Source organism: Raphanus sativus, chromosome 4 (genome assembly GCF_000801105.2).
Source record: "Raphanus sativus cultivar WK10039 chromosome 4, ASM80110v3, whole genome shotgun sequence".
Taxonomy (NCBI): Eukaryota; Viridiplantae; Streptophyta; class Magnoliopsida; order Brassicales; family Brassicaceae; genus Raphanus; species Raphanus sativus.
In genome coordinates this window covers 15934571-15957435 of record NC_079514.1, presented here as the reverse complement: position 1 = coordinate 15957435, position 22865 = coordinate 15934571, and the positions used below count along the sequence as shown (strand labels likewise).

The window sequence follows — 22865 nt, the reverse complement described above, 5'->3', positions numbered from 1 at the left end:
TGAGTTATTACTATATTTTCATAATTTTGCCAAAAATAAATATTTATATAGAAAATTAATATTAATGATCATATATGAATTAATGGTCATTACCATATTTAAAACATCTTACCAAAAATTATAAATATTTATAAGAAAAACTGTATATGTCAAAATTAAATAAATGTCATGTCATTTTTTTGTAAGCCATGTTATTTTTTTTTGTTAAAATTAAATATGATGATGACATGTGTCAAATTACTTCACAAATAATGGACATGGAATGTCTTCCAAGTATGTATTGATAAGTATCTATTCTATTGAAACAAAATAAAATAGAATTAACATTCATTTTAACAAATTTTTACGTTAATTATTTTTTCATTTTTCATTTAATTTAACAATTTAATTAATTATATTACCTTAAAAATACATTACATCATTAATTATATTACCATCACAATAATAATTCATTTAATTTAATAATTTTATTAATTATCTTACCTTAACAATACATTTCATCATTAATTATATTACCAAAATAATAATAGTGTACATTTTTATTTTTAGTTAATAAACATTAACTTTGTACCAATTGTAAAAATCAAAATGTAAAATAACTAAATTTTTCATATTGTTAAAAGTTTGGTTTAGTCTGTTTTACTAAAAAAAATATTTAATATTAGTTTCACTAGTTGAAAGATATATTTTGTAAGCAAATAAAATATTTATTTCGTAAAAAAATAAAAATATTTAATATTAGTTTCAGTCGTTGAAAAATATATTACATTTATTATTACTTAATTTTCTACTCCATATAACTGTTTTACTAAATAAAAAAAAACTATTTATGTTTCACTTAATTTAGCTAAACGCATAGAAATATTTTTTATTGGTTTACAAAATAAGTTAAGCATGAATATTCGAGTACCTATCTAGGTACTGGTTATTTTTGAAATTAGGATTCATTTGGATATTATAAATTTATGTGTGAGTTTTGAGTTGGATTCTTTTAGGTCGGATGAATTTGGTTATAATGTATAAAAACCTAAAAATATCTAAATAACCAATAGATCTGAAATGAAGATATTTGTACTAAAAATAACTATCTTTTCCAATTCGGTATGTATCTTTTGAATATAATTAGTTATAATTATATACTGATACATCTAAAATATATAATATTAGTTATGAAAAAACTATCGATGTTTTAAAATTAAAAATTAATATCCGCGTGGACACACTGATGTTTAAAAATATTTAGCTAATTTTAGTTCCGTTTGTAAAGTTGAGAAGATGCAATAACCAAACTAAAATAAGTGCAACATTCTTTACAATTTCGGAAGGTCTAATAAAATTTGGGCCTTTTAAAAGCCCAAAATATGATTGCACGGCCTTACGAAAGCTGCTAGGTTCAGTCATTAATATATCCAAAAGTGGAAAACTGAAACTGAGAAGATCAAAGCCTTTACTTACTACTCACTAGTAAAGACCAAAAAGAGAGAGCGACCGGAATCAGAATCTAACACGTAAAAAAGAAGCGAAAATAATTGAATTCAGATAAATAAATGTAATTTAATACGTAAATGATAACTAAAATCATATGTCTAACTAAAGTAATGTAATATTATTAATATAAATTATGCATAAAATTATAAATTAATTTAAAGTTAAAGTATATAGCAAAAATTATTATAGTATATTTATTTTATAAATGTTTATACCCTTGTTTTAAAATATTTAGCTAGAAAATTTTAGGTGCGTTTGTAAAGTTGAGAAGATGCAATGACCATGCTACATTATTTACAATTTCGGAAGGTCCAGTAGAACTTGGGCCTTTTAAAAGCCCAAGATATGATTACACGGCCTTAAGAAAGCTGCTAGGTTCGGTTCATTCATTAAATATATCCAAAAGTGGGAAACTGAAACTGAGAAGATCAATTCAAAGCCTTACTTACTACTCACTACTAGTAAAGACCAAAAAGAGAGAGAGAGAGCCGCCGGAATCAGAATCTAACACGTAAAAAAGAAGCGAATATTACGCCGGAGCTACTTTCCATCCGGCGAAACACAAATCTAATCCAAAAATTATTTATTTTATCACAATAAAATGGTGCGAAAAAGGTTAGACCGTTCCGTACGTGGAAGAAAGAGAGAGAAAGAGAGATTGAAATTAGAAAAGGTGTGAAAATAGGAAAAGGTCATTCATTTTTACAAAAATGCAAAGGTCAAATCCTCAACGCCTTCTCCTTCCTCCTCAACCCTCTTCACACGGAATTGATCATAAGTCTCCGGCGACCCCTAAAACATTCCTCTCTCTCTCTCTAATCCCCACCCTCATTCATTGTTTCAAATCAATCAAGCAGCTTTTTACGATTACGATCCTTATCTGATTTTTTGTTTCTTTTTTTTGTTTGTGTGATCCCTTCTTCATCAATGGCGGGCCCTCTCTCGTAAAGGCCATCCCTTTCCTAACTCTCTGCTCCATTATTCATTACCCTTTTGTTCTTTTTTTCTTCTCCTTCCTTGCTCGATCTCGTTTGTGTGAATAGAAGAGATGAAGCTCCAGGTCAGAGTCGTTGAAGCTAGGAACCTTCCCGCCATGGATCTCAACGGCTTCAGCGATCCTTACGTCAGGCTGCAGCTCGGCAAACACAGGTCGAGGACCAAAGTAGTTAAGAAGAACTTGAACCCCAAATGGGGCGACGACTTCACCTTCCGCGTTGACGATTTGAAAGACGAGCTCGTCGTCTCTGTTCTCGACGAGGATAAGTACTTCAACGACGACTTCGTCGGCCAGGTTCGTGTCCCCGTTTCCCAGGTCTTCGATGCCGAGAATCAGTCTCTTGGCAGTGTTTGGTATCCTCTTCTCCCCAAGAAGAAAGGCTCCTCCAAGAAAGATTGTGGTAATAACAGCATCTTATCTTATCTCTGTGCTTTTGACTTTTATGCAAAAGTTCGAGACTTGATCAATGTTTGTTGTGTCTTAGGTGAAATACTTCTAGGGATAGGGTTCAGTCAGAAGAACTCTGTTGTTGATTTGAACCTTATTGCGGATGCTTCGAGGACCTCTGATGCGGGGTTGGAGACTTCTGCTGATCCTTCTTCCACTTGTGCCTCTCCTTGTAGATCCGAAGACGCTGCTTCTTCTTCCAAGGACTCGCAGAAGTCATCATTGGCTGGTCGAATCGCTCAGATTTTTCAGAAGAATGCTACTGATGCTGCTGTAACAGCGCCTACACCGTCTATTAGTAGGAGCATTGACGCTTCTGAGCCATCATCATCTGAGGTCTCTAGATCGATCTTCTCCCTCGAGCTCTCTGAAGATGAGTCGTCTCCTGCTTCCTTTGAGGAAGTTATCAAGGCTATGGAGTCGAGAGATCAGGGGAATGAGACTCCTGGTAATCTACCAGGCGGGATCCTTGTTGACCAGTTGTTTATGATTACTCCATCGGATCTTAACACTGTTCTTTTCGCACCGGATTCGAGTTTCTATACGTCCTTGACTGAGTTGCAAGGGACCACGGAGGTTCAGATAGGACCGTGGAAGCTTGAAAACGAAGGGGAGAGTGTTAAGCGTGTTGTGAGTTATCTCAAGGCTGCGACTAAACTTATTAAGGCTGTCAAAGGTACAGAGGAGCAGACGTATCTCAAAGCGGATGGAGAGGTTTACTCTGTTATAGCGATTGTTTCCACTCCGGATGTGCCGTTCGGAAGTACCTTCAAGGTTGAAGTGCTTTACTGCATCTCTCCTGGCCCTGAGCTGCCTTCTGGGGAGCAGTGTTCCCGTTTGGTGATTTCATGGAGATTGAATTTTCTTCAGAGCACCATGATGAAAGGTATGATAGAGAATGGAGCGAGGCAAGGTTTAAAAGACAGCTTCGAACAGTACGCAACCTTGTTGGCTCAAAATGTAAAGCCTGTGGATTCAAAGGACATAGGGGTGAACAAAGAGCAAGCTCTGTCTTCCTTGCAAGCTGAACCCCAATCTGACTGGAAGTTGGCAGTACAATATTTCGCCAACTTCACTGTGTTTTCCACTTTCTTGATTGGTGTGTATGTGTTTGTACATATTATGCTGTCCTTACCTAGTGCAATCCAAGGGCTCGAGTTTAGTGGCCTTGATTTGCCGGATTCAGTTGGAGAGTTTGTTGTTAGTGGGGTTCTCGTTCTCCAGTGCGAAAGAGTATTGCAGTTGATTTCACGTTTCATGCAAGCAAGAAAACAGAAAGGTAAATATTCATATTATTTACTGTGGCGTCTCATTTGTACCTTCTGTGTGTATTTGAATGATCATTAACTTTGAATTGTAGGCAGTGATCATGGCATCAAAGCTCATGGAGATGGTTGGTTGCTAACTGTTGCTCTAATAGAAGGGGTCGATCTAGCAGCTGTAGATCCAAGCGGGCATTGTGATCCGTATATTGTATTTACTTCCAATGGGAAGACGAGAACCAGCTCCATCAAGTTCCAGAAATCTCATCCTCAGTGGAATGGTAAAATGGTTGCTCTATGGTTTTACTTATGTCTTGAATGGTTAAGATCTTTGATTTTTCATCTTCTTGTTTTTTTTTGTGCAGAAATATTTGAATTTGATGCGATGGCTGATCCTCCTTCTGTACTGAATATTGAGGTTTACGATTTCGACGGACCTTTCGACGAGGCTGTTTCATTGGGACATGCTGAGATAAACTTTGTGAGGTCTAATATATCTGATCTAGCTGATGTGTGGATTCCACTTCAAGGGAAACTCGCTCAGGCTTGTCAGTCCAAACTGCACTTGAGGGTTTTCTTGGATCATACAGGAGGTGGAGATGTTGTTAGAGACTATTTAACTAAGATGGAGAAAGAAGTGGGCAAGAAGGTATGTGTGGCTACTACTTTCTTAGTTAAACATTTAATGATGATATTTATTCGTTAATGTGCGTTCTTATCTGCCAAAATTGAAATTTCAGATTAATGTGCGGTCTCCTCAAACAAACTCAGCCTTTCAGAAGCTGTTTGGTCTCCCACAAGAAGAATTTTTGATTAATGACTTCACATGCCACTTAAAGAGGAAAATGCCTTTGCAGGTGACGATATCTTGTTGTTCATCACATTGTTTTAGTATTCAACTGCATCCTTTTTGAATTTAATTTAGTGTTTGTTTCTGCAGGGTCGTCTTTTCCTGTCTGCAAGAATAGTTGGCTTTTATGCAAGCCTGTTTGGTAACAAAACGAAGTTTTTTTTCCTGTGGGAAGATATAGAGGATATTCAAGTGCTTCCTCCCACTCTTGCTTCGATGGGGAGTCCCACTGTCGTCATGACTCTCAGACCAGGTAGAGGAAAGGACGCGCAGATTGGCGCAAAAACACATGATGAGGAAGGCAGGCTTAAGTTCCATTTCCATTCTTTTGTGTCTTTCAATGTAGCACAAAAGTAAGTGACGAGTCCTTCTCTTTTCCCTAATGGTTTATTTATTAGTTTGCTCACTCATATCAACGTCCTCATTAGGACAATAATGGCTCTGTGGAAAGCAAAATCGTTGACGCCAGAGCAGAAAGTGCAAGCTGTTGAAGAGGAATCAGAGCAGAAACTTCAAAGTGAAGAGAGTGGTTCCTTCTTGGGTATTGATGACGTCAGATTCTCTGAGGTCTACTCTTTGACTCTCTCTGTTCCGGTGAGTTTTTCCTTTTTACTCTAATGTGTTACATGGAGACACTTAAATCTTTTGGCAAGAATGTATAATGAGTTTTGAATACCGTCTCATGCATTGACTATAATAACTCTATAGGTAAGTTTCTTTATGGAGTTGTTTGGTGGGGGTGAATTAGATCGAAAGGCTATGGAGAGAGCGTGTTGCCAGAGCTATTCATGCAGTCCATGGGAGTCAGAGAAAGCTGATGTGTATGAGAGGCAGACATACTACAGAGATAAGAGGATATCACGTTACAGAGGAGAAGTAACAAGCACACAGCAAAAGTCCCTTGTGCCAGACAAGAATGGGTGGCTTGTGGAAGAGGTCATGACTCTCCATGGAGTTCCGTTGGGAGATTATTTCAATCTCCATCTTAGATACCAGATGGAAGAAGTGGCCTCAAAACCAAATTCGACATACGTGCGAGTATACTTTGGGATTGAGTGGCTAAAGAGCAGTAGACATCAGAAAAGAGTGACAAAGAACATCCTTGTAAACCTGCAGGATCGGCTGAAGATGGTATTTGGATTCTTGGAGAAGGAATATAGCAGCAGACAAGACAACAGCAGCAAGTAGCATAATATATAGACTTTGGTCTGAGAAATGGAGGGCCAATTTAGCGCTCAAGCTCAAAAGCATTCCTTATTCTTCTTACGTTATATAATAGCTGACTTGTTTGTCTGTAGTGAAAACAGAGTTTTTGTGATTATTGTGGTGATATGCTCTGCCTAAACCTCTTCGAAAGTGATCAAAATTGTAGTCACTTCGTGTGTTGTTGTTCAATGCTTTTTCCTCTTCTCTAGTTGCCATGCTTTTTTTACACTAAGCTCTAGCTCGCCTTTGTTCTATCGGATGAATGTATGCATTAGTGCCATCAGGATCTGAAGCTGGTTTCTTATACTTCCATGTGTGTGTATATATATATATATTATTCAGTTTCATCCTGAATTTCCCTCAAAACTGAATCTGAGTTTGTTTGTTTGTTTGTGGTTTCTTGCTTTGTGGGTTTATCCAGGGGAGGAAAGACAAGATCAGTAAAGCCCTTAGAAGAGGCATTGACAAAGTTATCCAAGCTCAAAAGATCTGCTTAAGGGAGTTTAACTGCTAGCTAGATAATGAATAAACTGCATTGATAATACTAGATCTAAGCTAGTGAACCGTAGTAAAGATCGTTTTGGTTGGTTTAGTGATTATAGGGCATGATATGTAAGGGAGGTGTTGTAAATGATCTAATGCTGTCAGAACAACATTTTTATGTAAGGTTTAACCAAACTAGCAGTCTATTGCAACAGAGTTCATTTAACAACAGATAGAAAACTGAAATCTAGTGATTTTCAAACAAGTGAAATTATCCATAAACTAGAAAGTGGAAACACAAACGCAATAGAAAGCATGACAAATGTTGCTCCAGGAACACATCATCATGAAACCAGAAAAAGCACTTAAAATTAGATAAGAGTAGTGGTGTGTAAAATAGGGCTTAGAATTGAGCAACGTAGATGATCTTAGTGTAGCCTACTTTCTCCCCCAGAGTTCGGACAAGCTCAGCTATCTCCACTCCCTCTCCTTCCACCACAAGCTTCCCTTGTCCTCTCTCCAACCGCACGGACGTAACTCCTGAAAACGTATGTTGCTTTTTTCATTACGAGTGTGGTTTTGTGATTTTATTTTGTTCGATTGTTTAAATTTACCAAATGTTCCTGCTACAATCGTCATTGCTTTGGTCCTGCACTTTTCACATCTCATACGCACTTTTAGCACCATGGTTTGCTGCATTACATAGACAAACCCATCTTAAAAATCAAGTGTTGCAGATATGCAATGGTTTGATCATATAGAAAAAAAAAAGGAAAATGATCTTGTTTGTACCTTTGCCATATCTTGTAGCTGTGGAGAGAAACTTAAAGGTGCTTTGTTTTATGAGAAAAGAATGGCTCTTGAAAGTTTCTTAGAAACAATCAAAGGGGGTGGTTAGCTTATAAAGATGATTGAAAACAAAGAACATTAATGCCAATACTTAAAGAGTAGGTACAGAGTTTTCATGTGCTATTTGACTAATGGTAATATCTCTCTCCTTAAGTTTTCCACTTATAGTAAACCATCACTCTCTGACTTGTATTTTCGCATCTCATGAAAGCAAAGGTCTTCACATCCACAGTTTCAACGTTACCTCTAGTGGTCTCATTGGCCATTTGATTGTTTCTTAACCTGAATTGGTTATTTGATGAAAGAAAGGGTTTAACTACTACCCACAAAACAACAACGTGTAGAAGCAAGTTGTGTCAAACTGATCTATATCTTGGTATATGCGTTTCAGACTTGATATCTGATACTTAAAAATCTGTGGGAAAGCTCTTCTTTCATTGTTTACTATCTTGTCTCTGTTTCATGTCCCTGCTTTTTGCTGTTAGGAATAACTTCTTGTCACGAATGTGAGCATATATATTAACAGGACTGCATTTTGTGTTGGTTGGCTTAACTTAAAAAAGTTTACTTGGGATCTCACGCGCGTGGCCTATATTCTGCTTAATTAGCAGTCATGAGAACGATAGAAACGCAATCTTAGTACTACTATACAACAGACACATCAACGGCTTTGAAGCCATTCTTGAATAGCGTGATTTCAATTAATTAAAAAAATAGATAAAAACTCTCTTCCTCTTTTTAAGTAAATAAGAGAGTTTTAACTCTGTTGTGTTTGAATGCAGAGCACCCAAGTGTGATCAGTCTGTTTCTAGACAAGGGGAAAGAAGTTGCACACAACACATTATTCCTCATGAAAATGGACAAGGATGGTGTGATCCCTTCAAGTTCCTTTGTGAAGGATGGTGTGATCTCTAGTTGACATGCTCTCTTTTACACTACGCTCTAGCTCGCCTTTGTTCCATCAATAAATGTTATGCATTAAAGCCATCAGGATCTGAAGCTGGTTTCTTATACTTTTATGTGTATATATTTTTCCGTTTTCATCCGAAATTTTTATCAAAACCGAATCTAGATCTAAGCTAGTAAACCATAGTAATAGTAGTAGTAAATATCGTTTTGGTTGGTTTAGGGGTTTTAAGGCATGGTAAGGGCGGTGTTGTATATGATCTAATGCTGTCACAACAACATTTTTATGTAAAGGTTTAACCATTTCTTTGGAATGTTCATAAATCTGTAACTCCTGCTACTTTCATCATCCAACAACAGATATCTTGAAATCTAGTGATTTTCAAACAAGTGAAATATCCATTAAACTAGAAACCGGAAACACCAACGCAAATAGAAACCATATGTCAAATGTTGCCCCAAGAACACATCATCATGAAAATGTTGCCCTAATAACTTTGATGATGTCAATGTTGCCTACTTTCTTCCACAGAGTTTGGACAAGCGCAAATATATCCACTCCCTCTCCTTCCACCATGACTTTGATGATGTCAGTGTAGCCTACTTTCTTCCTCAGAGTTTGGACAAGCGCAGATATATCTACTCCCTCTCCTTCCACCGTGAGCTTCCCTTGTTCTTTCTCCAACCATACTCCCGTAACTCCTGAAAACGTATGATTCTTTTTCATTAGGCTTGTGTTTTTTTTTTCTTTTTTGTGATGTTTGATTGTATAAATTTACCGTATGTTACTGACACAATCTTCATCGTTTTGATCCTGGATTTTTCACTCATAGGCGGCACTTTCAGCACCATGGTTTGCTGATCACATGGCCAAACTCATCTTAAAAAATCAAGTGATGCATATGATTTGATCAAATGGGAATGAAGAAATAGAAAGAAATGATCTCGTACCTTTGCCATATCTTGTAGATGTAGAGAGAAACTTAAAAGAGGTGCTTTGCTTTCTGAGAAAAGAAGGGCTATCTTGAAAGTTTTCAGAACAAAGCAAAGGAAGGTGTTTAGCTTATAAAAAGATGATGAAACTAATGTGACGTCAATCCCCATATTTAAAGAGGAGAGTTTTCATGTGCTATTTGACTATATGATAATATCTTTCTCCTTAAGTTTTCCACTTATAGTAAACCATCACAATCTCACATTTTTTTTTGTTTTTACATCTCATGAAAGCAATGTTTTGACGTCCACGGTTTCAAACGTTACGTGTAGTGGTCTCATTGGCCATTTTGATTGTCTCTTAACCTGAACTGGTTATTTGATGAAAGCAAAGGTTTTAACTACCACCAAAAGACAAAAATATGTAGAGTTGCACCAGGGGGGCTTGATGATGTATTCACCAAACTGATCTATATCCTTGATATCTGATAATTAAAATCTGTGGGAAATCTCTCCCTTAGCCCTTAGACACGTAGCTGAATCTCATCTTGACTTTCTTGGATCTTTTTTGGGAAGATATGATATGACAGACTTCCAAGTCTTTGTTTTTTTATTTGTGCGCCTCTTGCCTATGTTCTTAGTGTTTGATCTGTTCTTCATGCAACTTAGCAGTCATGAGAAGGCTACAAACGCAATCTTATTACTACTACAAAGCAACGGCTTTGCATCCATTCTTGAAGAAGGAGAAGCTTTAGCGGTTTCAAGTGAATAAATAAATAAATAAATAAATAGAAAAGATAAATAAGAGTGTAACTCTGTTGTGTCTGAATGCAGAGCCCCCGAGTGTGATCAGTGTGCCTCTAGACGAGGGAAAGAAGTTGCACACAAAACATTATTCCTCATGAAAATGGACAAGGATGGTGTGATATCCCTTCAAGTTCCTTGTGGTCAAAAGCAAAGATACACACACTCATTATTGCTTTCGCGTGTAGCAAGAACACAGAGACAACAGAGTAAGTCCGCTGCTCAACTGTCCTACGTCAAGGCAAACTCATTCAACTACGGATCAGGGCATATCAGACTAAACCAAGCAGGAAATGGCCGGACTAGTCTATGACTTGACAGTTCAAATTCCCCAAGGAAGCAAGTGTAGTAGACTTGAACTATCCATCCATCACAGTGTCTAATCAATCTCACAGGTTCTGTGACCACGAACCGGAAACCAAAGAACGTATGATCCATCCACATGCACTTATGGGGCGAGAGTCCAGGAGCCATATGAAATGTCCTTTAAAGTTGAGTCACATATGTTGCTTTTGGAGGTCTCACATGGAGCGATGATGACAAACATTATGTTACAACTTGTATTGTTGTCTCTACCGTATACTTGACAGAGAGATATCCATTAGATCTTCACAAGTCTTTTCTCTTTTACTCTTGGTTGTGTATCTAGTATTTTACTATATTCAGTGAACAGTCTCATTCTTGAATTTTTGAGACATTTGAGTTCAAGAAAGTGTATATGCCAACTAAACTCGTGTCGGTTTATTGAATCTGAACCACACAAATCTACTTTCTTAAAACATCATTATCAGATTATTAAACATCATACAGTTAGGCCTACTTATAATATTAATTGCTGAATGATTTGAAAGAAACGAAAACAATTGATGAATGCGCTTAATTAACTCTCTTAAACCGAGTAAAAAGGGTAAAATCGTCTTTATAAAAAAAACAGCTAGTTTTCACCTGGTTCTCTATTCTCGCACTAAAAGAAAGAACAATCATTCACCACCACATTGATGCTCTTCTCTATCTCTCTCTCTTGATCTTGATGCGACGACGAAGACAATGGTGAAGCTCCGAAACCTTGTTCTTTTCTTATTGCTCCTCACCGTCGCTGCTCCTATCCTCCTCTACACCACCGACCCCTCCGCCTCCTTCAAGACCCCATCTTGTCAGTTTCCTCTCTCTCTCTCTCTCTCATCTCCGATTAATCGATTTGATCGCATTGTCTTACTTCTCTGTTGTTTGATTGTGTAGCTAAACGCGAATTCCTCGAGGACGTTACTGCTCTGGTCAGTATCATTCTCTTCCTCCTTTGATGTGTTCTTCAAAGTTACCTCCTTTTTTTAATGCTTTACTGTTTCTTGTTCAGACTTTCAACTCCGACGAAAATCGACTAAATCTGCTTCCACGGGTGAATGTTCCCCCTTTACTTCGATTCGTCTCAGAGATCTTATCTCAGTCTTCTTAGTCTCTTTGTTTCAATTGCGTTATAGGAATCTCCGGCGGTGGTGAGAAGAGACGTCGTGGGTAGTGTACTCTATTCCACGCAAGACTCTGATTCTTCGTCTCTCCGGAGGCAAGGTATCATCCTCCTCTTGTTTCTTTCCCCCCTTTTTCCAAAGTTTTCAACTTTTTTGTCACAGTTATTATTCCCTTTTTTCAGAAACGAGAGACCAATTGTCTGCTGCTCGAGTTCTCTCGGCCACCGACGATGAGACTCAGTCTCTAACTGTCAATCCCATCCAACAAGTCACTGATGCTGCTCCAGAGATTGATAATAAGCCAAGTGATGTACACGTCTCTGCTGACTCCTCCCAGAGTAAGGTACGTTTCACTTCCCTGGCAAGAGTATGCAGTAACTGAGATTGATTTTCCTCATTGTTAGTCTCCAGTCTTGACTGTGTGCTTGATAGTGTAAATTAGGAGAAACTGGACTTATTCTTGTGGTAGATTGTTTTGCACAGTGGCTGCTAAAGTAGTTATTGTGACCACCACCTAATTGCATGCTATGGGCCATTGGTGTTGTTGTGCCAAAATGATACTGTAATTAAGTTGTGCACCGATCTCACCATCTTGTAGGAAAGGATGCAAGTTCAGTTGACCCAGAAAACCAATGAAAAGGTTGATGAGCAAGAGCCTAAAGATTCTGGAGCTGAGAAAGAGAGAGGAGGAAATGGGTTGATGCCTGATGCTCACGTGAGGCATCTCAAAGATCAGCTGATTAGGGCAAAGGTTTATCTTTCACTTCCAGCTGCCAAGGCGAATCCACATTTTGTGAGAGAGCTTCGTCTCCGTGTTAAAGAAGTTCAACGGGCTGTCTCAGATGCCTCCATGGATTCGGATCTGCCAAAGAAGTAAGTGTCCCTTAGAAATGACCTGTTAGTTTCTTCCTGTGATTAACTTCTCTTGTCATCTTCTTTTTTTTTCTTTAACCCAGTGCTCTAGAAAAGCTGAAAGCAATGGAGCTAACATTGGCCAAAGGAAAGCAGATCCAAGATGACTGTTCCACGGTTGTGAAGAAGCTACGTGCAATGCTCCACTCGGCAGAGGAGCAGCTAGGGACCCATAAGAAGCAAACCATGTTCTTGACGCAGTTGACTGCCAAGACGATTCCAAAGGGCCTTCACTGCCTCCCTCTACGCCTTACTACCGATTACTACGCTTTGAATTCGTCTGAACAACAATTCCCAAATCAGGAGAAACTAGAAGATAATCAGCTTTATCACTATGCCCTCTTCTCTGATAATGTTTTGGCTGCATCAGTTGTTGTTAACTCTACCATAACTAATGCAAAGGTAACAAGTAATTTTATCTATCCGATTGAACATTTGAATATGTTTTCTTTCTGTAAAAACTTACTGTCTTAATGGTTTTATTGGCAGCATCCCTCAAAGCATGTCTTCCACATCGTCACAGACAGACTCAACTATGCGGCAATGAGGATGTGGTTCCTAAGAAACCCACCAGGCAAAGCCACCATCCAGGTTCAGAACGTTGAAGAGTTTACATGGCTGAATTCAAGCTACAGTCCTGTTCTCAAACAGCTTAGTTCCCGATCGATGATAGACTACTACTTCAGGGCACACCACACAAATTCAGATGCCAACTTGAAGTTCCGGAATCCAAAATACTTATCCATCCTTAATCATCTTCGTTTTTACTTGCCTGAGATCTTCCCAAAGCTCAGCAAGGTGCTCTTCTTGGATGATGATATAGTTGTGCAGAAGGACCTGTCTGGTCTTTGGTCAGTTGATCTGAAGGGTAATGTCAACGGTGCTGTAGAGACTTGTGGGGAAAGCTTTCATCGCTTCGACAGATATCTCAACTTCTCAAATCCACTCATCTCCAAGAATTTCGACCCTCGAGCTTGTGGATGGGCGTATGGTATGAATGTTTTTGACCTGGACCAATGGAAGAGGCAAAACATCACAGAGGTCTACCATCGATGGCAGAATCTGGTACGCATAACATACTTTTCACTTATGGTTTAGTTGCTTGTGGATGTGTGTGCTATGTCGCATCTGTCTTTGATTTAAAGGAAATGTTTGTTGATCTCTTGCACACGAACTGTTTTGCCACTTGCAGAATCAAGACCGAGAATTATGGAAGCTAGGGACGCTGCCGCCTGGTCTCATCACATTTTGGAAACGAACATACCCGCTAGAGCGGAGATGGCACGTGCTGGGACTTGGATACAACCCAAGTGTGAACCAGAGGGATATTGAGAGAGCAGCCGTGGTCCACTATAACGGCAACCTCAAACCATGGCTAGAGATTGGGCTTCCAAAATATCGAGGCATCTGGTCAAAGCACGTCGACTATGAGCACGTTTATATCAGAGACTGCAACATCAATCCTTAGAATTAGAGTCTCTAGTGGAGAGCATTTGTAATATGCGTCAAACTTTATTTTTTTGTTTTTTTTTTTTGATGAGATCTTCATTACATGATAAACCAAATTGTAGATGATACGTAAACTACATTTGTTTGGATAGTCACGACCGATGACCGATGTTATTAGTGAAATATACCTGTTCTTTTAATCTGAAAATATCCTTGAAGAACACTATTTTTTCTTCTAAAAAGCTTCAGAAGAAACTTTCAGTGTGTTGTAAGAAAGTAAATCTGTTGGTGTTTTTACCAAATTACAGCACAACACGACATATATATTCATTGTTCATGCTAGTGGCAAGTGTATATAATAAGAGAGCTGTGGCCACCTTACTAGGAGTAAACTCCTCACTAAAATAGGAATAAGGATAGACAACAAAACTACATGTAATACACTCAACTACAGATGCCACCTGATACACACAACTCATAGATCGTCTCCTGAGACATTGTCCAGTCCATTTTCAGCTCCTAGCAGTGATGTCGATGGAACGTCAAAAGCGAGAGCATGGTCTGACTGATGGTAAGAAGAGTTCAAGCCTGACTCCAGTATTGGGTGCGCAACTACCATCTCAGATGTATAACCAGCTGCACCACCTCTCATCAATCTAGGCTTCTTTGATGATCTCTCTTCTCCTGCGCTCTCATCTTGAGACCCAATGTTGCACCCCGAGTCTGGTGTCAATGCCTCCCGGTAAGATGAATGAGACTCTTCAACTGAAAGGCTCTTGTCTGGCTCACATTCTTTGCCAGATTTACCCTGTAGGGGAAACTCGGATGTTGGGGCAGGGGTTGCAGGATCTGATTCGCCTGTTACTGGGGCTGAGGATTCGCCAAGTTCTCCACTGAGTCGCTGTTGCTCTTCAATTATCTTCTTCAAGTACTTCCCTTGTGCTTCTATCCGTAGTTGCAGCTGTCTTTGCACCTACAGAACAGTAAAGAATGTCATATTTCACGCAAAGTAAATGCTATTATTGCTACACTGAAATCCTAACTAATTATGTCTTAGAGTAGCATGTTGAAGGCATACTTCAAGTTGCTCGTGCAATCGTTTCTGAACTTCCATCTGCAACTTGAGGGCTTCAGTAATCTGCGTTCCCCTGTAATCGAAAGGTGTTAGCCTCTTTCAGATCACTTAAATCAGAAACACCAGGTGGTAGCATCAAAAACTAACTCAAACAATGAAACTTCACTTACGGTGAACCGTCCAACCCAGAGAGCACATCTCCAGATTCTTTCTTATCGGTTTTCTTCCCTGGAAAAAAATTAAAGAAACTCCAGTTTCAGGTAAATAGGCGGCAGAGAGCATGAGAAAAATAAAGGAACTAAATGTCCACGTACCTTCAGATGATGAATCTGGCAGATACTTTGCAAGTCGATATTTCTGCGACAAAAAACATGTACAAAAATCAGCGAAAGAAACTGGGGGATGCATTCACACTTAAAAGACTGAGGAGAAGAAGAAAAAAGAGAATAAACAAGGCCTTTGTATCATTTGCAGTATACCTGTAAGTGACTCTTGACATGATATATAGTTAACCCTTGTACACCCATCACTCTAAGAACACCTTTAGGTGTAGCTCCTTTGACATCAAAGAAAGAAAAGACAAATATTCAGTAACCCTAACCAAACAGATAGGCAGTAGTTCCCTCTCGTGACTACAGAAAACATGAGTTACTAAATTAGCATAGAGAAAAAGGGGAAACTCACTGTCAGGGCCGCCAAGTTGAGCCACGGCATCAACGAAGCGTTCGTGTAGCTCGTGCGTCCAACGCAAACGTTGTTTGGAAGCATGACCAGAGTTGTTGCCACCGTCGTCTGCTTCCATCAGGCTAAGAGATATAAACGTTGAAGCGAAACTAATGAGTTGTTTCTGGTCAAAATCATCAGGCAGTCAAAATCTCTGCAGCAATAGAAATGATTCGAGGTCCATTAAAGGTCGTAACTTTAAAAGTAAATACGATAAAAGATAGTGAGAACACTCAAGTTTAAGGGCTTTGTCTAAAATTCTACGCAGATCAGATGAACACCCAATCACATGCCGGAAATAGAAAATGGAAACTAAATAAATAAATAAAAAGGAGAAACCTTTGGGTGGATCTATACAAGAATCAAACGGCGTCCCTCTTCTTCGTCTTTCCGACACTCCAATCTAATCAGATGCAGATTTTGCCTGTATCCGATGATGCTCTTAACCTCACTCAGTCGTCTTAGTTTCGATTTTTTCCTGAGGAGCGACGAAGTAGAAGAGTCCTTCTCAGCCTCTTTCGATAGATCGAATTCGCGTCTGTGGCATTGACTATTGCACATGTATTCACTGGGCCGGATCTCTCGATCAAACCCCACCAAGGCCCAGTTAAGCCCAGTAAGGATCAGTGAAGCCCATTAAGGCCAGTGGTTAGATCAATTTGGTAGCGACTCACTACCAGCTGCTCTCTTCTCCCGCTTCCAAAGCTTCGCCGGATAATCCTCCTCCTTCCCGATAATGTCGACCATGGATTCGGGGAAGCTTCTGATCCACCTCTCTCTCCTCCTCCCACTTCTTCTCCTCTCTTTCCACTTCAAAGTCTCCGAATCCTCCGCCCACATCTACCCATCCCAACCCTTCCACGACGTCGGCAACTCTCTCCTCCTCTACGGCGGCAGCGAAGGCATCTTCGCCTCCTCCCGATCCTTCATCAGATTCGAGAACATCACTCTCTGGAGAGAAAACGACTTACAACGAAAAGGACGCAACGGCCTAGTCCAAGCCGTGATCTTCGAGGCCTCGGATCGTAACAACATCGGCGGCTCGGCTTACGGCGGACAGAGATCTATCTGCTGCACTCCAGATCTATCCAAGCTTCAAGGCTGCAAGCAAGGAGAGATCATCAGGATCCCTTCTTCGCGCGATCCAAAATGGCCTATCCTCTTACGCGCCCGATTCAAAGGGAAAACTCTTTCTGCTAAGATGGAAGACGCCGAGATTCAAATCAAGAAGACTGGAATGTACAATCTCTTGTTTATATCTTGCGATTCGAAGCTCAAGGGGCTTAAGATGACTGGGAAGACTGTTTGGAAGAATCCAGAGGGGTACCTTCCCGGTAGGATGGCTCCGTTGATGAGGTTCTATGTGTACATGTCGTTTGCGTATTTGCTTCTCAGCGCCGTTTGGTTCTTTCAGTATTTGAGGTTTAAGAAGGATATATTGCAGCTTCAGCATTGTATAACGGTTGTTATTGTTCTTGGGTTGCTTGAGATGGTGTTTTGGTACTTTGATTATGCGAATTTTAATAATACCGGGAAGAGGCCTTTGGCGCTTACTACGTGGGTTGTTACCATTGGTGCTTTTAGAAAGACTGTGTCTCGGATTCTCATTCTTTGTGTTTCCATGGGGTTTGGGGTTGTTAAGTCCACTCTTGGTGGTCTTACTTCTAAGGTTCTCCTTGTTGGAGCTACTTACTTTGTAGCTTCGGAGATGCTTGATATTGCTGAGAATGTTGGTATAATCGATGATGTGTCTGGAAGAGCGAAACTTTTTCTTGTCCTGCCTGACGCCTTCCTGGATGCGTTTCTCATTTTGTGGATCTTTACCTCTCTATCGAGAACTCTGGAACAGTTACAGGTATATCTCTTTCTTTTCAGATTAGCAACTCTGTAAGGTATTCAGGCAAGATTCAACAGAGTAGTAGCTTATCAACTTCGTTATGATCGATTCTTGTGCAGATGAAGCGGACATCGGTGAAGTTGGATATTTACCGGAAGTTCTCAAATGCTCTTGCTGTTTTGGTTGTTGCCTCTGTTGCTTGGATAGTGTATGAGGTACCATCCTGTCAAAGCCTTATTTGGTACTGATGTAATAAAATTGTATTAACTCAAATCATACTTGAGGAAAATTGCTGGTCAAGGCGCTTTTGAACATATTATTTAGGATGACCTAAAACTGGTGGTGAAATCAAGATATCTCCTTCTTTCTTGGAATGTATCCAGCTTGCCTGATGATTTGTTCCCTGCAGGTGCACTTCAAAGCAACAGATCCGTTTAATGAACGATGGCAGACTGCTTGGACTATAACTGCCTTCTGGGATGTTATTGCATTTGTGTTGTTATGTATAATTTGCTATCTCTGGACCCCGTCCCAGAACTCTCAAAGGTATGTTACACCAACTTAAAGGTTTTGGTACCTGTCTAGCATAGCATACCGACAAGAAGCTTGGTTTTGGGAGCTAAGAGTTACTGAAAATAATGGTTTGGACAGGTATGCGTATTCGGGAGAAGTGGATGAGGAAAACGAGGAAGGTCAATCTCTGACAGGGGGGAAGCAAGATGGTGATATCAGCTTAGTCAAGCTAGACAAGAATACTGACTCGGACACGGAAGAAGATATTGAGGAAGATAAGAGGGAATGAGACAGAATCAGTAAAAGAAACAGGTTGGCATATGTGCTTGATTGATCATCACAAGTCCAGTGAAGTAGTGTCTTTCAACATCAGGTCAACTTCAACACAACGCAACCAAAACGTTTTCATACAAGACATATATGTAACAAAAGAAGAAGAAAGCTTGTGTTTTACTGTGTGTTTGTATCTGAGTTATTATCCTCGTTTGTTTTCTAGTACATAAAAACATATGTTTCTCACCACAAAAATTCAGTTATCTCAATCTTTTTGCCGGCATTCAGTTATCTCAATCTAAGTGATGACTTTGGTTATTTACTAGTATATAATCATTTTGGTGACGGTGAGATTGAGAATTATTGGCTTGCTTTAATCTTAATTATTTTCTTATTGTGGTTAAAATCGTATATGGTAGACTATTAATTCGTCGTCAATACTGTGCTCTCTCTCTCTCTCTCTCTCTCACAGCTTTTGTTCATTACAGCATTTGTTCCTTCACAGCACCGCCATTGAAGTGAGACTAGGAAGGACAGAGAGAGCTTCCTGATTTCACCTATTATGCCTCCTCCACCCAGGCATCAGCAACCGTATTACCGAAACTATTCCTCCTCCTCATCATCAGCATCTCTCAAGGGATGCTGCTGCTGCTTATTCCTCCTCCTCGCTTTTCTCGCGCTTGTGGTGCTCGCGGTGGTGCTGATCGTGATGCTAGCGGTGAAGCCGAAGAAACCACAGTTCGATCTGCAGCAAGTGGCAGTGATGAACATGGGAATCACATCCCCGGATAATCCCAACCCTAGCGTTACGGATCCAACCACCGCCTCCCTCTCCTTCACAATCCGCATGCTCTTCACCGCCGGTAACCCGAACAAAGTCGGGATCAGGTACGGTGAGTCAAGCTTCACGGTGATGTACAAAGGCTTGCCGCTGGGGAGAGCGACGGTGCCTGGATTCTACCAAGACGCGCATACCACTAGGGACGTGGAGGCGACCATTACTGTTGATAGAGTGAATCTTATGCAAGGCAACGCGGCTGATCTTGTCAGAGACGCTTCGTTAAACGACCGAGTTGAGCTCACTGTTAAAGGAGATGTTAGCGCTAAGATCCGGGTCATGAACTTCGATTCCCCGGGCGTTCAGGTTCTTACAACTTCTGTCTCTTTTCTTTTCAGTTCTGTCGTAGAGGATTTTAGCTTGAGCTCCACTGTGGATCTGGCCTAGTGTGTGAACAGATGGAGGAACAAGAAATTTACCACAAACAGTAAAAGAATTGAGGGTAAAAAAGAAAAAGAGGAGAAGAAGAATTTGTTGTTAAGTAATGGATTCCTTACACCACCACCACCACTTGTCCCACTTTGCATTGTCTTTAATCCACTAGCTAAAAAAAAGCTAATCCCATAAATAACAACTCCTAATCTTGTGCTTATCAGGACATAACACTTTATGTCTTTAATACTTTCCATTTATTATTTGTTATTGTATTGATGTGATATTGCAGGTATCAGTGAATTGCGGGATAGGCATTAGTCCGAGGAAGCAGGCTCTGATTTACAAGCAATGTGGCTTTGATGGCCTCAGCGTATAACTTCAATTTATAACAATAGTACTGACCACTCCCTAAAACATTGTGGAGTTGCGAAAAAAAGTTGAACTGGTAAAGAAACGGAAAAGGATCCATATCGGATTTTTTTTCTTTTGTTTTGTTTTATTATGTTCCTTTGTATTCTGACCCCAAAAAAAATGTTCCTTTGTACACGCGATATTTGAAGTAGTAACAGTGTTGTTTACCGAAGTCACTAATAATTTCACTAGTTAATAATTAATCACTCTGTAATCCCTTCTTTGGCCACTCTTAGTTTTACATTTGCTTATAAGTCATATAGTCACGTACGCATTAATCCGATACTACATGTCGAAAAGCTTCGTGCTTTATTTGAGACAAGGGAGATAGGCGATGTATGTTTGTGTTATATTTGTTAGAGAAAAAAACATATTTGACCTTGAAAATGTTGGATATTACTGGGGTGAATACAGAGAACTAAAACCAAGTTGTCTTGCTTCGCTCAGTGGCAAATGGGATTCAGCTGAATTTTTCGTCATGGATTCAATTCACCTTAGCCATTTAGCTTTATATATTGATGAATAAGTTGTATACCCAGATGCAATGTTCTTGGGATAAGTCTCTTTGAGATTAGAAAGTTTTTAGGGTCCTACAATTATCAAAAAAAGAAAAATTCTAAAAACTGTTTCTTCTATTTCAATTTATATGTCATTTTAGGTTTTTTCACACAAAATAAAATAAGAAAATCATTAAATTTATTATTTGTTCTTAATTAATAGTATGAATTAGTAGATAGTCGAGTGAATAATTCTCATTAGTACACCCAATAATGTAGTTTGACCCTGCATTCTTTCATGTGTTCAAAGCCTTTAAGCTTAAGAAATACTCACTCAGTTTCTGATCACTTTGACACTTTTCACGAGGATTAAAAAATTATATAATAAAATAATATATTTTTATTTAATGAATGATTAATTAAATGAAAATGATTTAAATAAAAATATATTGGTTATTCAAAAAAATAAAATAAAAGAGATTTAATGTATAAAGTTGCATTGAAATTGTAGAATGATATTTATTTTGAAATAGAATAAAAAAACCTAAAATGACTCTTATTATAAAACATAGAGAGTATTATTAGATATTTAACAATTTGCTAAGTTGCACTTACAATATCTTACAAACTAGATTAAGGTATGCGCTTTGTGCATAAAAAATATTATATATAAATTACTTTTATGTATTATATATTTTTTACATATTATGAAATAATAAATATATTATATAATTAAATTCGTGCAAACACATAGATACATTTTATTAATTCCAACAAAAATTGTGGTGATGACATGTGACTACAAAAAATATTGTAATGCTTTTTTTAATATATAAGGAATATTACATAGAAAAATTCTCTTAGATAAACCTTTTAGTTTATTTTCACAAAAATAACTTCTTAAAGAAGAAAATGATCAAAATAGATTAAATATGCATTTATAACCTTTGGATTAACTAATCTAATATTTAGGGTTTGGAGTTAAGGGGTGAGGTTTTAGGAATATGTTCAAATTTTTAAAATAAAAAAAATTAAAATTAAAAATTTTAAAACAAAAAGAGATTATTTTGATCATTTTATTTTTTGAGAGCTATTTTATGAGAATTTTTTAAAAAATTTCTATTTGAGAGAATTACCCTATTACATATGTATTTGATTAATATATGTCATACTTATTTGAAGTTGACTTTTTGACTAATATATACTAACTCTGGTGATATTGATGTTTGACATAGATAATTTTGCGATAGAGTTATTATGAAAGAAAGGCAGAGATTAAGCCCATCCGAAATAACTTGTTAGAGGATGTACTAATATGGGATATACCCTACTTTGCTGGTATTGATGTTTGAAATAGATAATTTTGAAAAGATTGTGTTCTCATATGAAAATGTTCAACATTTGCTATACATATGGAGGAATTTTGCCATAGTAAGACTTTTTCCTGATTTTAAAATCAAACATATTTCAAGAGCATAAAATCCAACGGCGGACAAGTTTACACGTGATACGAAGAGTTCACCTTTAGCTATGTTATATGTTGATTTCCTATCTCCAATTTGGCTTTCTGAACCGTCGATCTCTTAGGCTTTTAGCCATATTGTTTTTTAAAAAATAGATAATTTTGAGATAAAGTTATTATGGAAGAAAGACAGAGATTAAACCCATCCGGAGTAAATGATATAAAGTGGTAGATACTAAATAAATGTTCAATCAATGAAAATAAGAAACAAAAAGTACTCCATCTGTTCCAAATTAGATGATGTTTTGAAGAGTTTTGGATGTTTCGAAATAGATAATGTTTTGATATTTTTATATTAGTTATAGTTTTATTGAAAACTGTGTGACCAATAATGTTTTATAATCTTTTTGATGATTGGTTGAATTAGTTTTGATTTTTATTTTCAATGTTACTTTTAAGATAAAAAATATATTTTTTAATTCTTGTACCATCATCCAAAACATCAAGTATTTAAAAACAAAAGAAATATGAAAAATAAAGAAACGAGGTATCTCAAATAAGAGACTTCAAGAATGCTCCAAAAACTCCTATTTACACATGCTTGGTAATAGGGGAACTAGGACACATATCCATAGCAGAAAAAAATTAGGTATATGTACATAGTAACAAGCATGCTATAATATTATGTATATATCATATGTAATATTACATTACTTATCCTTGATCACCCTCAGCCATTTGATCATCTCTTTATCTTTCTTTTTTTTCTTTTTTTTCTTTCCTTTATTTCGTTTTTCCTCTCCCCTATC

At 38.1% G+C, this 22865-nt stretch overlaps 5 protein-coding genes across 6 annotated transcripts; 4 read left to right on the top strand and 1 right to left on the bottom strand.

Annotated features, from left to right (window-relative positions):
- The first annotated feature begins 2014 nt into the window (after window positions 1-2014).
- LOC108812767 (C2 and GRAM domain-containing protein At1g03370) lies at window positions 2015-6482 on the top strand. Its single transcript, XM_018585113.2, has 8 exons — window positions 2015-2885; window positions 2970-4211; window positions 4293-4475; window positions 4560-4843; window positions 4935-5051; window positions 5135-5397; window positions 5473-5638; window positions 5753-6482. The coding sequence occupies exons 1-8, from the start codon at window positions 2537-2539 to the stop codon at window positions 6230-6232; spliced, it is 3084 nt and encodes a 1027-aa protein (XP_018440615.2). The 5' UTR covers window positions 2015-2536; the 3' UTR covers window positions 6233-6482.
- Window positions 6483-11193: 4711 nt separating this feature from the next.
- On the top strand, window positions 11194-14260 carry LOC108811678 (probable galacturonosyltransferase 4). The gene is made up of 9 exons (XM_018583765.2): window positions 11194-11378; window positions 11465-11499; window positions 11580-11621; window positions 11704-11791; window positions 11874-12034; window positions 12290-12564; window positions 12648-13005; window positions 13093-13668; window positions 13796-14260. The coding sequence occupies exons 1-9, from the start codon at window positions 11273-11275 to the stop codon at window positions 14069-14071; spliced, it is 1917 nt and encodes a 638-aa protein (XP_018439267.2). The 5' UTR covers window positions 11194-11272; the 3' UTR covers window positions 14072-14260.
- LOC108811680 (myb family transcription factor PHL7) lies at window positions 14115-16373 on the bottom strand. Its single transcript, XM_018583767.2, has 7 exons — window positions 16190-16373; window positions 15812-16004; window positions 15607-15683; window positions 15442-15484; window positions 15298-15355; window positions 15131-15200; window positions 14115-15025 (listed from the first exon to the last, which is right to left on the bottom strand). The coding sequence occupies exons 2-7, from the start codon at window positions 15927-15929 to the stop codon at window positions 14528-14530; spliced, it is 864 nt and encodes a 287-aa protein (XP_018439269.1). The 5' UTR covers window positions 15930-16004; window positions 16190-16373; the 3' UTR covers window positions 14115-14527.
- Window positions 16374-16529: 156 nt separating this feature from the next.
- On the top strand, window positions 16530-18764 carry LOC108811679 (uncharacterized). 2 transcript variants are annotated; one of them, XM_018583766.2, is made up of 4 exons: window positions 16530-17705; window positions 17807-17902; window positions 18097-18233; window positions 18339-18764. In XM_018583766.2, the coding sequence occupies exons 1-4, from the start codon at window positions 16587-16589 to the stop codon at window positions 18487-18489; spliced, it is 1503 nt and encodes a 500-aa protein (XP_018439268.1). In that variant the 5' UTR covers window positions 16530-16586; the 3' UTR covers window positions 18490-18764. The 2 variants fall into 2 exon arrangements, with proteins under 2 accessions (XP_018439268.1, XP_056865189.1); XM_057009209.1 differs by lacking the exon at window positions 18339-18764 and having other exon boundaries at window positions 18097-18252.
- A 152-nt stretch (window positions 18765-18916) lies between these two features.
- Window positions 18917-20269, top strand: LOC108811682 (NDR1/HIN1-like protein 10). Its single transcript, XM_018583768.2, has 2 exons — window positions 18917-19617; window positions 19976-20269. The coding sequence occupies exons 1-2, from the start codon at window positions 19036-19038 to the stop codon at window positions 20060-20062; spliced, it is 669 nt and encodes a 222-aa protein (XP_018439270.1). The 5' UTR covers window positions 18917-19035; the 3' UTR covers window positions 20063-20269.
- Window positions 20270-22865: the final 2596 nt, after the last annotated feature.

What these genes read in the sequence shown, in the direction of transcription:
- LOC108811678 (XM_018583765.2), top strand. Translation starts at nt 11,273, where the DNA reads ATGGTGAAGCTCCGAAACCTTGTTCTTTTCTTATTGCTCCTCACCGTC. An exon ending in TTCGTCTCTCCGGAGGCAAG is followed by an intron (nt 11,792 to 11,873) that starts GTATCATCCTCC and finishes CCCTTTTTTCAG; the next exon opens with AAACGAGAGACCAATTGTCT. An exon ending in GATTCGGATCTGCCAAAGAA is followed by an intron (nt 12,565 to 12,647) that starts GTAAGTGTCCCT and finishes TCTTTAACCCAG; the next exon opens with TGCTCTAGAAAAGCTGAAAG.
- LOC108811680 (XM_018583767.2), bottom strand. Translation starts at nt 15,929, where the DNA reads ATGGAAGCAGACGACGGTGGCAACAACTCTGGTCATGCTTCCAAACAA. An exon ending in ATGTCAAGAGTCACTTACAG is followed by an intron (nt 15,485 to 15,606) that starts GTATACTGCAAA and finishes TTTTTGTCGCAG; the next exon opens with AAATATCGACTTGCAAAGTA. An exon ending in TCTGGGTTGGACGGTTCACC is followed by an intron (nt 15,201 to 15,297) that starts GTAAGTGAAGTT and finishes TTTCGATTACAG; the next exon opens with GGGAACGCAGATTACTGAAG.
- LOC108811682 (XM_018583768.2), top strand. Translation starts at nt 19,036, where the DNA reads ATGCCTCCTCCACCCAGGCATCAGCAACCGTATTACCGAAACTATTCC. An exon ending in TCGATTCCCCGGGCGTTCAG is followed by an intron (nt 19,618 to 19,975) that starts GTTCTTACAACT and finishes GTGATATTGCAG; the next exon opens with GTATCAGTGAATTGCGGGAT.
- LOC108812767 (XM_018585113.2), top strand. Translation starts at nt 2,537, where the DNA reads ATGAAGCTCCAGGTCAGAGTCGTTGAAGCTAGGAACCTTCCCGCCATG. An exon ending in AGAAAGAAGTGGGCAAGAAG is followed by an intron (nt 4,844 to 4,934) that starts GTATGTGTGGCT and finishes TTGAAATTTCAG; the next exon opens with ATTAATGTGCGGTCTCCTCA. An exon ending in AGAGGAAAATGCCTTTGCAG is followed by an intron (nt 5,052 to 5,134) that starts GTGACGATATCT and finishes TTGTTTCTGCAG; the next exon opens with GGTCGTCTTTTCCTGTCTGC.
- LOC108811679 (XM_018583766.2), top strand. Translation starts at nt 16,587, where the DNA reads ATGTCGACCATGGATTCGGGGAAGCTTCTGATCCACCTCTCTCTCCTC. An exon ending in GAACTCTGGAACAGTTACAG is followed by an intron (nt 17,706 to 17,806) that starts GTATATCTCTTT and finishes ATTCTTGTGCAG; the next exon opens with ATGAAGCGGACATCGGTGAA. An exon ending in TTGCTTGGATAGTGTATGAG is followed by an intron (nt 17,903 to 18,096) that starts GTACCATCCTGT and finishes TGTTCCCTGCAG; the next exon opens with GTGCACTTCAAAGCAACAGA.